The sequence below is a fragment of the Accipiter gentilis genome, chromosome 7, assembly GCF_929443795.1.
Source record: "Accipiter gentilis chromosome 7, bAccGen1.1, whole genome shotgun sequence".
NCBI classification, from domain to species: Eukaryota; Metazoa; Chordata; class Aves; order Accipitriformes; family Accipitridae; genus Astur; species Astur gentilis.
Genome location: NC_064886.1, coordinates 13,458,575 through 13,472,120, shown reverse-complemented (window position 1 = coordinate 13,472,120; position 13,546 = coordinate 13,458,575). Strand labels below are relative to the sequence as shown.

The following is a 13,546-nucleotide window of genomic DNA, read 5'->3' as shown; positions in this document are numbered from 1 at the left end:
CCCTGTGTCCTGCTCTCACCCCCCTCCCTGGTCCGTCTCTAAGGCTGACCCTCTGCCCAGCCCTGCCCTTGGCCCCAGCTCAGAGCAGCCTCGAGCTGAACTGGGGAAAGGGGCAGGCGGACAGGGAGAGGAGAGAATGGCAGAGCTGTCCCCATTCCCCCCCACACCACAAAACAAACATGTGCCTGTTCCCAGCAGCAGCAGGGCCGGGGCTGCCCTCCCTGTGCTCTGCTCCTTGCTTGCTCCTGTCCCCCCCAGGCCCTGGAGCTCACTGGGTAATTGGGGAGTCACAGCCGGCGCGCATGCGGGGAGCACGGGCACAGCTCAGTCCAGCTTGGCAAAGCCCCCAATGGTCACTTTACGCTCCTGCTTGTTGGCCACCAGCTCCTGGAGATGCAGGGCACCCCCTCCGATGAAGCAGAAGGCAGGGCAGACGGGCCCCGAGCAGTCCACACCGCACTCCCAGAGCTCGCGGAAGGAGACGGCATCATAGAAGCTCACCTTGCCCTGCTCGTAGTCCAGGCAGATGCCAATGCGTGGGGGCAAGGGCACGGTGCAGCCATTGGGGTCGCGAGAGGTGAGCGCCGACCCGTGCGAGAGCAAGATCTTGCCCATGCCAATGGTGAGGAAAGCATAGGGCGGGGGTGCCTCCACCGTTGTGTCCTCTGCCCCACTGTCATGACCGCTGTCAGGGTCATACCTGCGGTGGGGGGATGGGTGAGTCCCAGTGCTGACATGCAAGGGACAGGCTGGGGCTCCTCTCCGTGCCCCAATGCCAGTGCTCACCGGCAGGAACAGGCAGAGGACCCCCCCCGGCACCCACCAAGACCCTGCTCACCTGGGGCTCACCACATCCTGCGGCACCTGGAACCACTCCTGCAGCTTGCTCTCCAGCCCCACGCCCACCTTGACCAGGTAGGAGCTGGGGTCCACACAGCAGGCCCAGTAGCTCTTGCCCTGAGTGATGGCCACGTCGCCAATGACCAGGTCGATGGAGAGGTGGCAGCTGGTCATGAGGCGCTCAGCGGCGAAGAGCATGGGGATGCCAGGGACGCTGCGCACAGCCCGCTGGTCCTTGCTGATGGCCAGCCGGTCCCGGTTGAAGCCCCAGCGGTTGTCCAGGAAGAAGTTGAGAACTGCAGGGAGGAGGAGAGGAGGAGGGGTGAGAAGGATGGTGTGAGCGGCCGGTGGGGTGCTGGATTGCTGCTCCGAGCTCCCAGCACTCCTCACCTGGGGCCGGCGGCGTGTGCAGGTAGATGTCCTCACTGTACTCCCCAAAGCCAGCCTTGTTGCAACCCTTCACTCGGAGCACGTAGACGCTGTCGGTGTCCAGGTACTCCACAAGAGCGCTGGTGCCGTGCACCTCCTCCCGCCGCTGCCACAGCTTCAGCCCCTTGGCCTTGGTGTCCGTCTTGCGGTACTCCACTGTGTAGTGCCAGGCGGGTGGTGAGTGCTGCGGCAGCCGCCAGCACAGGAAGATCTGGTCGTAGGCGTAGGTGCGCTGCGTGTCGATGACGGGGGCCTCAGGCGCTGCGGGAAGAGGCACCGGCGGGCATCAGGCAGCATCCCCTGCCCCAGCAGGCGGGGAGGCGGCCAGACGCAGGGAGGGGGCATTCCGGACGGACGCACGGACGCACAACCAGCAGGAGTCTAAGGGGATCTGACTGCAGAGACCGTGTGTAGGCACCAGAGGAGAGCAAGAGTCAGGGAGACAGAGGAGCTCGCTGCTGTGGGGCTCCAGGGACCAGACAGGCTGAGTGCAAGTCGGGGAGGGAGAAGAGAGAGAGAGAAAGAGAGAGGATGGAGGCAGCAGGAGAGGAGGAGGGGAGGAGATGGGGATGGCAGAGTAGTGTGAAGATGCCAGAGGCATGGCAGGAGCAGCAAGGCAGGGTGGGAAGGAGGGGTGGAGAGATGAAGGGATGGCAGGTGGAAGTGGGGCAAGGAGGGGGACGGAAATGGGACGAGAAGGGGACAGAAATGGGGTGAGAAGGGGACAAAAATGGGGCGAGGAGGGGGACGGAAATGGGGCGAGAGGCGGACGGAAATGGGGCGAGGAGGGGGCAGGATGCGTGGCAGCAGATGGAGGGGGGACGGAGCCACAGCCTGCCACCGCCAGCGGGCAGGACAGGCATGGACAATGGCGGCGGAGGGGGGACAGGCCGGGAGTGGGGATGGAGGGATGGGACAGAGAGAGCGGGGCCAGCTCTGGGGCAGGGATGTGACTTGCCTCAGTTACTTCGGTGACGACTCAGCAGCGGCCGCAGCCTATAAACAAAGAGAGGTAGAAGCAGGTCTGAAAAGTGTTGCCAGCGGGTCCAGCAGGGCCACGCGGCTCCTGCCCTGTGGGGAAGCATCTGCCCTGCAGCGGGGCAGCCTCCGCTCCGTACTCACCCTCCGGCGCTCCTGCTGCCCTTACCTGGCACTGTGGCCCTGCCTGTCCTGCCCCCTTGCCTGGCCGCCCTGGCACAGGGCAGGGCAGAGACAGGGATCACTTTGGGGGCTGCTGGGATGGGGGCCATCCCTGACAGGGAAGGGGGACCAGCAGATCCGCGAGCGCTCACCCGAGCGCAGCCCTCCATGGCCGCGGTTGAGCTCCAGCTCCAAGGCGGGCAGGGAGCCACTCTGCCCACAGGGGCTGCACCTCTGCATGGGGCACAGCCGGTGCCCGGGTCCTGCTGCCTTTACCTCGGATGAAGGCCAGGTCGGTGAGCAGCTTCAGCTCCCTGCTGACGTCCAGCTGGAAGTGGCTGAAGGAGGCCGTGGCTGCAGGACGGAAGCTCTGCAGTGAGTCAGTGGCCCTGAGGATCCTGAGGCATGGGAGAGCATGGATGTCAGGGTGGCATGCAGTGGCCACCTTGGGCACTGGAGGGCCCTGACCACCCCCCCAGCAGCCCGGTACCTGTTGTGCAGCTGCTTGGCAGCCTGGACAAAGCAGGGGTGGTCGGTTTCCTTCAGCACCTCCTGGGCATAGCCCACCATGCCCGAGTTCTCCAGCATGGCCTGGTGTTCCTGGATCTGGCAGTGCAGGCTGGCCAGCCGCTCCTGCTGGCACTCCTCGATCGCCTGCAGCAGGGTTGCCCGCTTCTCCTCCAGAATGGCGCACAGCCCCTGGATCAGCTGTGACACCTCCTCCTTGGCCTGCGAGCCATTCACCTGCAGAGCACAGCAGGGTCAGTGTGCCACAGGCCACAGGGCGGAGAGGGGACCAGGCTGGCAGTGCCTCCCCCCACCTAGGGACAGCTCAGGGACAGGTGGGCACCTTCCGCCCTCACCTCTGTGTGCTTCACTGTCTCCTCCAGCTCAGCAATCTGGGTCTGCACCGTGTCCTGGCTGCTCAGGATGTAGGCGAGGCTCTTTGTCAGCTTCTCCTGCAGAGAAAGAGGTGAGGCGAGGCGCTGGCAACCCCCACATCCCTGACCTGCACACCCCATCTGCAGTGGGGCTCCGCCAGTGCCCCCAATTCCTCCCTGCTGAGCCCCGTCCCTACCCTGAGTCTGACCCTAGTGGCCCTTACCCTGAGGGCCTGGTAGGCGCTGAGCACCGGGGTGATCTTGTGGCTGGTGTGAGTGCGTCGCACGCGGCAGAGCTGGCACACCAGCCGCTGGCAGGTCTTGCAGTAGTGAGTCACCTCCTCCTTGTGCTCCGGGCACATCAGCCCCTGCGCGGGCAGAGGGCAGCTCAGCGGGGCTCCGTGCCCATCCCCCATCCAGTGTCCCTGTCCCCCCCCACCAGCTGCAAAATCCCAAGTGGGGAAGGAAGACCCCGATGGAGAGGCCATACCTTGGGGCGGAAGGTGAGGGTGGGGGGCGTGGGCTCATGCTGGGCTTTCTGGGTGCCCCAGGGGTGGTATAGTTTGAAGCACTCATTGCAGAAGCTGGACTTGCACTCAGTGCAGCCCTTGGTGGCCTCCAGCTGCGGGGGCTTGCAGAACTGGCACATGATGGCAGCGCTGATGTTGATGGTCTGGCGGTAACGCTCCACCACCCGCTCCAGCGTCAGGTTGCGGAAGAGGCTGCCCAGGCCCCGCTCGCCCAGGTCCACGTCCCTCTGGCAGGCAGGGCAGGGGAAGCTGACGGTCTGGGGGTGCACAGTGCCCCGCTTGCGCCCCGGGTAGGTGCCAAAGCCTGCGGGAGGGAGGCAGGGAGGGCGTCAGGCGGGGCGCAGCGCCCCAGGGCTGCTCGGCCCTCCGGTGGGGGAGCCGGTGGGTGCCATCCCAGTCCCCTCCAGCTGTCCCACCTGACTTCAGGAGGCGGTCGAGGCGGTCAGGCTTGGGGATGGCCCGGCGCCCCAGGCGAGGGCTACGGGTGGCAGGGGTGGCGGCAGGCGAGGAGGGCTCAGAGGTGGGGTCACAGCAAAGGTAGCCATGCTGCAGCAGCACCTCGCTGGCACAGACGTGGCAGACATTGTGTGTGCAGGGCAGGGCCAGCGGCTGCTTGTACATCTCCTTGCACACCGGGCAGACCAGCTCCCGCTCCATGTTCTTCATGCTGGTCTGGGGAGAGAGGGGGGAGCATCACTCGCTGCCGATGGGACCGGGGTCACAATGGGGACTGGGGCAGGATCAGGGCTGGGACCAGAACCAGGGCCAGGATCAAGCCTGGGACCAGCAGCAGGGCTGGCAGGAAGATCAGCATTGGGACCAGCACCACGATGGGGACCAGGACTGTGACTGGGATGGGGATTGGGGCTGGGGCTGGCACCAGGGCCAGGATCCAGACCGGCATCAGGACCAGCACCAAGTCCATGATCAGGCCTTAGAGCAGCAGCAGGGCCAGGATGAGGACCAGCACTGCAACCAGGGCTAGGATGGGGACCAGGACTGGAGCCAGGATCAGGCCTGGCGCAGGAGCATGGTCAGGATCAGGACTAGCACTGGGACCAGCAGCACAATGGGGCCCAGGGCTGGGATTGGGATGGGGATTTGGGCTGGGGACGGCACCAGGGCCAGGATCAGGACCAGCACCGGGGACCAGAGCCAGGACCAGCACCAGGGCCAGGACCAGGACAGGCACCAGGATCAGGGCCAGAATGGGGACAGGGACTCCCGCCCACGGCTGTGCAGGCAACCCCCGGCGCTCCCGGTGCTCCTGGCCCGGAGGGGGGCCGGTCCCGGCGGTAACACAGTGCGGGGGGGGGGGGGGGGGCTGGTGCCAGCCTTCCCCGGGGATCGCTGCCCGGTGAGTCGGGGCGCGGGTCCGAGGCCTCGCCGCGGCCTGCCCGGCCCTCAAGGGCACCCTCGCCATCCCGCCCGCCCCCGCCATCGGGCCCCGCCGCGTTGCCATGGCGACGCCGGGCCCGGGAGAGCCCGGCCCGGCCCGGCCCAGCCCGGGCGCCCGCGGTGCGCCCCGCGGTGCCCCCCTCGCCCCGCCGCCGCTCACGCTAATGCGGACGAGCGCGTCCATGATAGAGGTGAAGGTCTGCAGGTCCTCGCCCTCGGCCATGGCTCCGCGCCCGCTCCCGGCGCCGGTCCCCGCGGCGGCGGTAGCAGCGGCGGCCGCGGACGCCCCGGTCTGTTGCAGGGAGCGGCGGAGCCGGGGGGAGGGCGGGGGGCGGCGGCGCGCATGCTCAGCGGGACCCTCCCCGGCAGCGGCGGCGGGGGGACGGCGGGGGGCGGCGGCGGCGCGGCACCGGGGGGCTACCGCCACAACCCCGGGCGTCCCCCGCCGAGCCCCTTGCGTACGGCAGCGCGGCTCGACGAGCTGCGCCCAGGGTGGACCCCGGGCGGGCTGACCGGGGCGCCGGGCAGGGCCGGGGCCGGTGGGGGGGTCCCGCGCCTCCCCTCCCCCGGGGCGACCGCTGCGCCTCTCCCCGCCGCCGGGGGGCGCGGGAGACGGCGGGGTCTGCAGCGCCGCGCCTGGCCGCCAGGGGGTGCCCGAGCCGGCCGGAGCGCCTAGCCCGCGGGGATGGGCGGGGGCGCCGCGCATGCGCACTACCTCCCCCCCGCGTCCCGTGCCGCGTCCCTCCCCGCGCGGTTGCAGTGCGCCTGCGCAGACCGGCAGCCACGGGACGGTCCTGGGCCGGGGGCGACGCCGCGGGGCACCATGGGTAACGGGGGACTGTGGTCGGGGCGGCCCCGGGGCGTCGGGGGGAGAGCGGCCGAGGCGGGCCTGGGGGGCGACCGGGGCCTGGGGGACTGCGGGGTGCGCTGGGGCTCGGGGGCAGCCGTGGCCCCGCGGTCCCTGCGGCTGCGGTGGCCCGGGCCCCAACGCCTTTGCTGAGGCGGCCCCGCGGCCCCAGCCGTAGGCACGGGCACCTCCCTGGCGCTCTCCTCGCTGCTCTCGCTGCTGCTTTTCGCCGGGATGCAGATGTACAGCCGGCAACTGGCCTCCACCGAGTGGCTGACCATCCAGGGTGGGCTGCTGGGTTCCGCGCTCTTCGTCTGCTCCCTCACCGTATCCTTTGGGGCGGCGGGGAGCGGGGCCGGGGGTGCAGCTCCTCGTTCTGTCCCTTAACCCTCCAGCCAGGCCTTCAACAACCTGGAGAACCTCGTCTTCGGCAAGGGCTTCCAGGCCAAGATATTCCCGGAGAGTGAGTGCTGCGGTGGGGTGGGGAGGAGGGGGAGCCCACAGCAGGGCTGGGGTCGTGAAGGGCCTGCAGCCTGGCCATATCTGTGCTCTGCCGGTGTGACCCAGGAGTCCCAGCCCAGCCTGGGAGGAAGGGCCCACCCGCATGGTTCCCCCTGAGCTTTTCCCATGCTGCGGGGCCAGTGGCCCCTGCTGCTCTGAGGCTGCCGCATTGGGGCAGCACAGCTACATCTTTTCTCTCTCCTGTTTTTCTCCTGTAGTCCTCACCTGCCTCTTGCTGGCTCTCTTTGCCTCTGGCCTCATTCACCGAGTCTGTGTGACCACCTGGTAAGTGCAGAGTTTGCCCCATCGGGGCAGGGAGCAGCCATCGTGCTGCTGTGGCTGCTGCCAGGGACCCTGACAGCTCGTATTTGCTGTTGGCGGTGGGGGGAATAGGGTACCGGGCAGGGCCAAGGCTGGCCAGGGGACCCCCAGGGTGGCCAGTGTTAAGCACTGCAGCGCAGTGGGACTGATTAGACCCTAGCCTGTTCCTGCCTGCCAGCAGCTGAGCAGTCTCGTCTCTTCCTTCCTCACAGCCTCATCTTCTCCATGGTCGGCCTCTACTACATCAACAAGATCTCCTCCACCCTCTACCAGTCCGCAGTGCCCATCGCTGCTCCCGCCAAGGCTGTTGGCAAAGGCAGGAAGAGGAATTGACAGCCTGCTGCCCCTTCCCTCGGGCCGCCCCCTCCCCTTGGGGCTCTCAGCTGCCCAATAAAGCCATTTCTTTGTAGCTTCTTGTCCATCGCTGCCGTGGGGTGCTGGTGTGGCTGAGAGTGGTCCCCTTTGCACATCCAGTCTGTGGCAGAGGCTGGGGTAGGTTCTCCACCTTGCTGCTGCCCAGGGTGGGTCCCGGCACCAGCTGGCAGAGCGTGGTGGCAGCCATCGACCACCCCCGCTGGAAAAAGAGGGGATGGCGTCTCCTCTGCCTGGACCCGCAAGGGAGGAAAATCCCAGCGGCGCCGGGCAGGTGGGAACCGGCTCCGGTGCTGCAGGGGGTGGGTGGGGGGCTGCGGGGGTCCTGGTGGCTCAGCTCTCTGCTGGGGGAGGGGGAGCAGCAGAGGGGCAGGCTCCGTCCCCAACTTCTACCAGGCCTCTGCGCTGGTACGGCTGAGACTGCCGGCGCTCGGCAGAACAAAGGCACGTCCATGCCCTCCCCGCGACGGGGGAGGGCAGCCGCCGGGCACCGGTGCTACCGCGGGGCGCGGGGTGGCCGTGGGAGGGCTGGCAGGGGCTGCTCCCACGCCAGTTCCCTGCCGCCCGGCCCGGCCGGACGCGGAGGAAACCAGATGCTTCCTGCGGCCGCCGCTGCCGCCGACAAAGCCCGGCGCTTCCGCCGGGCCCGGGCCCGGGGGTCCCGCCCGCCGGGGCCGCCCCGCGCAACCTCCCGCCGCGCATGCGCTATGCTACGTGACGTGGCGCGGCTCGGCACTGCAGCTCCCGGCGGACCCCGCGCTGCCGTGACGTAATCCTTCGCGACGGGGGGCGAGCGGGCGCCGGGCCCGGGATCGGTCCAGGTGGGGGAGGGGCCGGGGCCGGGACCGGTTCTTCGGCCGGCTCGGGAGGGCTCGGAGGGGGCCGGGGCTCGGCGACGGTTGGCGAAGGCCCGGCGGGGTCCGGGGTCGGGCTTCGTCCAACAGGCCCCGGAGGGGGGACCGGGACCGGCCCGGTTATGGTGGGCCGGGGGGGGTGTCGGTGCGCGACGCGCGTCGGTCCGGCTCTCACGGCCGCTCTCTCCGCAGGCCGCCATGACCAAGCTGGGGCAGTGGCTGTGCGGACTCGTCCTGCTGGGCTCGGCCTGGGCTGCGCTGGCGCTGGCGCCGCCGGGGCTGCGGTTGCCGGCCCCGTGCCGGCAGGCCCTGCTGCCCCTGCCTGTCTACCTGCTGGTGGCCTTCGGCTGCTACTCCCTGGCCACCGTGGGCTACCGCCTGGCTACCTTCAACGACTGCGAGGAGGCAGCTGCTGAGCTGCAGGAGCACATCAGTGCGGCACGGGCAGACCTGAGCCAACGAGGGCTGCGCTTCTGACCCCAATAAAGCTGAGGGACTGTGGCTGCCTGTGGTGTACGGTGCTCCTGGAAGACCGGGGCATGGGGTGGGGTGGGGGGCCTCTGGCTGGGGCTCCTCTGGGCAGTGGTGCCCTGGTTGAGAACCGCAGGCAGCCAAGGACCCCAGGATGCTGCTTGAAGCCATACTGGTGGGAAATCACTCATGTTTCCCCACCATGAGGCTGGTCTTCGGGGTGGGGGAGAGGGGGGGCAGGTCTCCACACAGGCCTGGGTCCCCTCTTGGCACTCCCACCACCCTGCAGAGGCTGCAGGGACCCCAGCCCGGCCTCTCCTTCTCCCAGCTTCTTGGAGCTTGGCTCTAGAGGCAGGGATGCAAGGTGCCGAGGACAGGATCAGGCCTTGCCCCAAAGGCCCGCGGCTGTGGGCAGAGCACATTCCCAGCTGCCCTTCAGATGTGGTTCGCACCGTCAGGTGGGAGCTGGAGAAGACTCATCCTGATCCCACTGGCTGGTTTCCAGGGGAAGGAGGAGAGAGACTGGCTGGGTGGAGCAGGCGGCGCAGCCTTTAAAATGCAGAGTGCCCAGAGCCTGTGGTGTCCCCCGGCCTGCTGGGGCGGCTCAGCCCACGCCGGGGGGCTGCTCCCAACTCCTGCCGGCACAGCGACTGCATCTGCTGCTCCTCTGGCCCCACCTTCACGGGCAGTGGCAGGCAGATGTGCCAGAGCACCAGGCCAGGCTTCTCCAGGAAGGGGGTCAGGTGCCCTGTGGCAGAGGCATTTCTGCTGGGGGGGGAGAGGGCCCTCTCTCCGGGGGTGCCCTCTGTCCAGGGGGGCCCAAGACCTACGCTGCCGGCCCAGCTGGAAGAGCGGTGCGGCTGGTGGTGACGCATGCTGGGGCCTGCCTTCCTGGCAGCCTCCCCAGCTTCTTCACATACCAGCCAAAGGACTTTCTTGTTTTTAATTATCAGCTGCACATCCTTCTGCAAAAAGGAGCAGTTGGTATCATGAGGGAGGACTCGGGCTAATTAGCAGGAGCAACTAATTAGCTGTTTCCTGAGCAACAATGGCAGCTCAGAACAGGGTGGGCAGCTCCCGCGGTCTCGCCTGTGCGCGGCTGTTTGTGAGGTGGCACCACCCTAGATTCAGCAAAGCGGTGCCTTTCTGGGGCAGGGACGGCAGCCTTGGTGCAGGTCAAGCTCCATGGGCTACACACAGCCCTCTGCAGGCTACTCCTGGCCATCCAGGGGCTACTCACAGCCCTCCAGCAGCTCAGTAGGCCAGCAGCACAGCGACAGCTTCTCCCTGAACAGACATGTGCCCACTGCGGGTGCTCGCGTCCCCAGGAGATGATCGGCACGCCTCCGGCCTCACGCGTGGGGCCACATTGTGGCCACTCCTGCCAGCCGCTCATGGCACATGCCAGCCGGCATGACCGGTCGGCAGCCAAGTTTCTGTCTGGTGCGTCAGTGGGGAAAGCTGCCTTTTCTCAAGGCGGTCAGTCCTTTAGCAGTGCCTTCGCCGAGGCTGGGAGCTGCACCCCAGTGCTGAGGGGTGGGGGGAGCAGGGGCTCCTCCCTGCTGGAAAATGGGGCTGCTGTGGCTGGGGGAGCGAGCATGGCCCCGGGGTGAGTCCCTGGGGCAGACACACCTGCAAGCCTGTGCGGGCGAGGGGAGCCCCTGCTCCGCGGGTCGCGGCAGCAAGACAGAGCACGCTGGGTGAGCCCTGCAGCTGCACTGGCTGGGGCTGCACACTGCAGCTTGGCAGGAGCTCGTCTTGCCCTCCAGCCACCGCTCTCATCTCGGCCCCGTTCCTGCTGCTCTCCTCTGTATTGATTTTTCCCAGGCCACGTCGCAAGGTGTAAACGAGTGTCTGAGCTGTAGCACAGGCTCTGCCAAAGTCCTCGTCACCACTTCCTTAATCCAGCCTGCGTCATCCAGGATGGAAGACCTGCCTGCACCGACAGAGCCGCAGGGATGTGGCTCTTCGCCCTGGGGGAGGGGTCTCCTGCCCCGGGGGGGGGGGGCACCTTTCACAAGGCTCTGGGCATCTGTTGTGCAACTTGGTCATCCAAATGTGTTCCTGACCCTCTGCTGATGTGTTTGCCTGATAACTTCATTCCAGATCATTGTTAATTTGTTAATCGAGTTTGAGACGATGCCAACAGCCGCCTGATTTGTGCACGCTCAATCGTGGTTTTAGCAAGGATTTTAATCGATTATAAGTTTGCTGGCCTGACAGCTGGTAGCAAGCCCCATGTCGAAGCTGCAGATCAGACTTTTCTTTCCCTGTTGTGACCGGTGTCCCCAGGCTGCTGCTCAGGGAGGGGGGAGTCAGAGCAGCCTCCCCAGCCAGTGCTGCCATCCTCCATGCCCCCCCCCACCCCAACCCAGCCCTGTGCCTGCTCCCTTCCTGGGGCTGATGCTTCCTCACTGCCAGAAAGTGGGTGCTGTTGGAGGAGGGTCCAGGGGGTGCCAGGATGAGCCACCACCACCCTGGGGACAAAGCAGCTATGGGGACAAGAGCTATGCCACACTCCACAGCCAGCACACCAGGGAGGAGGGGACAACAACCAGGTGCTCTTCAGTCTCTGATTTATTAAAAGGCACTTAAATTCATACAAAAGAGACACAGGGCTTCCCGGCAGCCCCAGCCTGGTAGCTGGGGCAGAGCCGTGGGCATGGAAGACTGTCCGGGGGTCCCCAGGGACAGGCGGGGTGCCCAGGAACTGGGGTGGGGGGCTCCTGGCACCCCAAAGGCATCACTGAGACCAATCCAACCATTACCGAAGGACCAAGGGCGGGAGGGATGCCAGTGAGAGTGAACCACAGAGGTAGGAGGTGCCCTCCTTGGGCCCCTGTCCTGCCAGGAGCGGGCAGCCCTTGGCACCTGGGGCTTGGTGGCTGGGGCCAGTCCACACTGGAGCAGACTGGCAAGGGTTGGGGGATCCTTCATTGGTCCAACAGTGCGTGAGCTCCTTCCTCGGGGGGGGGGCCAGCGGGGTCCCATCAGGCGTGCAGGGGTCTGTAGGTCTTGTCCTGGCCTGGCGGGTACCGCCAGAAAAGCCAGAACCGCACGATGCTGGTGATAATCCCTGGCACATTCGGGACCTGCAGGAGGACATGATGCGGGGGAGGGGGGCAGTGGGTCTACCCGGCTCATGGCGCTCCTGCCCTCCCCCATCGCTGCTCCACCAGCCCTGTGTTGCTGGGAGAGATTTATTGGCCTTATACCATCTAATTAATTAAAATCAATACTCATCTCGCTGAGCCTAGTCACGGGCTTTGCTGTGTGACACACACGACGCCGGACGGGGGTCGGCCTGGTGCCAACCGCTCAGCCGAATGCTGCGGGGCAGGGACAGGACGGGATGGGATGGGATGGGAGAGCATCCCTTGGCTGCCTGCTGCCCCAACCCACCGTGATGTAGGGGTCGTGGAGCTGCAGGCCGTAGAGTGTCCAGCTGGTGGAGGCCAGGAAGGTGGTGATGGTCAGGGGGAAGGACAGGCAACGCGTCGACTTGCTCTGGACAATCTTGGCCTGCAGAAGCAAATGTCAGGCTGGGCCTGGGCTGGGCAGTCCCAGCACTGCTGCGCTCCCCTCCCAACCCCACCAGCTGCCGCCCAGCCCCACGCACCAGGTCGGCCAGCGGTGAGAGGTACATGCTGATGGTGAAGACACTGCAGAAGAGCCCCAGGCGTGCCAGGCGTGTCCGTGCATCGGCAATCAGGAGGGTGAAGTAGCTGTAGCCAGCAACCAGCACAGCCAGGAGCAGCAGGCTGTGCAGCAGCACGGGGCGCTGGGGTAGAGAGGAGGGGGACAGTCAGAGCGAGGGTCCCTCCATCCCCCCATTGACCCAGGCAGGCTGGCCCCCACCTTTGCAGGGCTGTAGTAGAGGTATGCCAGGATGTAGAGGGTCTGCAGTGCCGCCCCAATGGTGTTGACGGTGATCAGGGTCCAGTCCTGCTTCAGGCAGCCATAGCCCAACCAGCTCAGGTTGCTGCAGGGTAAATGGCACAGGGACTCACTGCTGCGCCTTGGGCCTTCTGCTCTCCCCCACCACCATGTAACCCCCACCAGTTGCATAAGACACACCCCTCCCCAGGCTCGACCCCACTGTACTTGACATCAGTGGTGAGGAAGGGCAGGAACTGGATGTTCTCCACACTCTTGGTTGCCAACATCTGGCGCAGGTCGGACCTAGGGAGAGGGGGGGGAGCAGCCTCCTGGATGCCTGGCACAATGGCGGGGGTGTGCAGTGCTGGGGGGCTGCAACCTCTGCAGCCAGCAGGCACCCCCAAAAATATGCACCCTGAAATATTCCCAGCCCCTCCACATTGCAATTGTGACCACCCCTCCTCCAGCCCCTACAGCCTCAGTGCCCCCCCTGCACGCCCCGAACCCCCCCGTTCCCTGGTGTCCTTTGCCTTCAGCTTTGTCACCCCCCCAAACCCAGCCCTGCCCAAACCGCCCCAGTGCCCACTGCACCGCACCCCTCAAATCCTCTCCCACTGCACCCCCTGAATTGGACCCGTGCTGTTCGCCCTGCACCCCCAAACCCTCTGCGCCAGCCCCCAATGGACGTCATTGCACGCCCCCAAACCGGCCCGGGTGCCCTCTCCATTGCACCCCCAACGCCCCCCCCAAACCCCCATGGCCCCCACTGCACCCCCTGAACTGCCCCGGTGCCCTCCCCGTTGCGCACACACACACACCCCCCCCCGCCGCCGGTGCCGCGCAGTGCCCGGAGCCGCCCGGGTGCTCACAGGCCGGTCCCGAACATGGCGAGGGTGCAGGCCAGGCAGGTGGCAGCGAGCAGCGGCAGCGGGGCCATGCCGGGCCGCCGCACCGGCGGCAGCGGGGAGCGGGGGCGGTCCTGGCCGCGGCGGGGCGGGGCGGGACGCACTACCGGGGAGGGACCGGCCGCGGGACCGGGCGGGGACCAAGGAGGCAGCCAGCGGGGTGTCCGGTCGCATCGCG

The 13,546-nt window shown here is 67.1% G+C and overlaps 4 protein-coding genes across 5 annotated transcripts; 2 read left to right on the top strand and 2 right to left on the bottom strand.

Annotated features, from left to right (window-relative positions):
* Positions 1–5,924, bottom strand: TRIM46 (tripartite motif containing 46). The gene is made up of 10 exons (XM_049806337.1): positions 5,379–5,924; positions 4,237–4,492; positions 3,781–4,124; positions 3,515–3,658; positions 3,273–3,368; positions 2,900–3,153; positions 2,686–2,807; positions 1,231–1,530; positions 839–1,136; positions 1–700 (listed from the first exon to the last, which is right to left on the bottom strand). Exons 1-10 carry the CDS (start codon positions 5,922–5,924, stop codon positions 325–327), a joined length of 2,736 nt encoding a protein of 911 aa, XP_049662294.1. The 3' UTR covers positions 1–324.
* KRTCAP2 (keratinocyte associated protein 2) lies at positions 5,904–7,296 on the top strand. The gene is made up of 5 exons (XM_049806338.1): positions 5,904–6,045; positions 6,238–6,392; positions 6,465–6,528; positions 6,785–6,851; positions 7,100–7,296. Exons 1-5 carry the CDS (start codon positions 5,904–5,906, stop codon positions 7,218–7,220), a joined length of 549 nt encoding a protein of 182 aa, XP_049662295.1. The 3' UTR covers positions 7,221–7,296.
* A 672-nt stretch (positions 7,297–7,968) lies between these two features.
* Positions 7,969–8,614, top strand: DPM3 (dolichyl-phosphate mannosyltransferase subunit 3, regulatory). Its single transcript, XM_049805751.1, has 2 exons — positions 7,969–8,080; positions 8,306–8,614. The coding sequence occupies exon 2, from the start codon at positions 8,312–8,314 to the stop codon at positions 8,588–8,590; it is 279 nt and encodes a 92-aa protein (XP_049661708.1). The 5' UTR covers positions 7,969–8,080; positions 8,306–8,311; the 3' UTR covers positions 8,591–8,614.
* A 2,383-nt stretch (positions 8,615–10,997) lies between these two features.
* Positions 10,998–13,464, bottom strand: SLC50A1 (solute carrier family 50 member 1). Of its 2 annotated transcripts, XM_049806629.1 has the most exons (6): positions 13,333–13,464; positions 12,689–12,766; positions 12,443–12,566; positions 12,204–12,365; positions 11,987–12,106; positions 10,999–11,676 (listed from the first exon to the last, which is right to left on the bottom strand). In XM_049806629.1, the coding sequence occupies exons 1-6, from the start codon at positions 13,398–13,400 to the stop codon at positions 11,575–11,577; spliced, it is 654 nt and encodes a 217-aa protein (XP_049662586.1). In that variant the 5' UTR covers positions 13,401–13,464; the 3' UTR covers positions 10,999–11,574. The 2 variants fall into 2 exon arrangements, with proteins under 2 accessions (XP_049662587.1, XP_049662586.1); XM_049806630.1 differs by lacking the exon at positions 12,689–12,766 and having other exon boundaries at positions 10,998–11,676; positions 13,333–13,457.
* Positions 13,465–13,546: the final 82 nt, after the last annotated feature.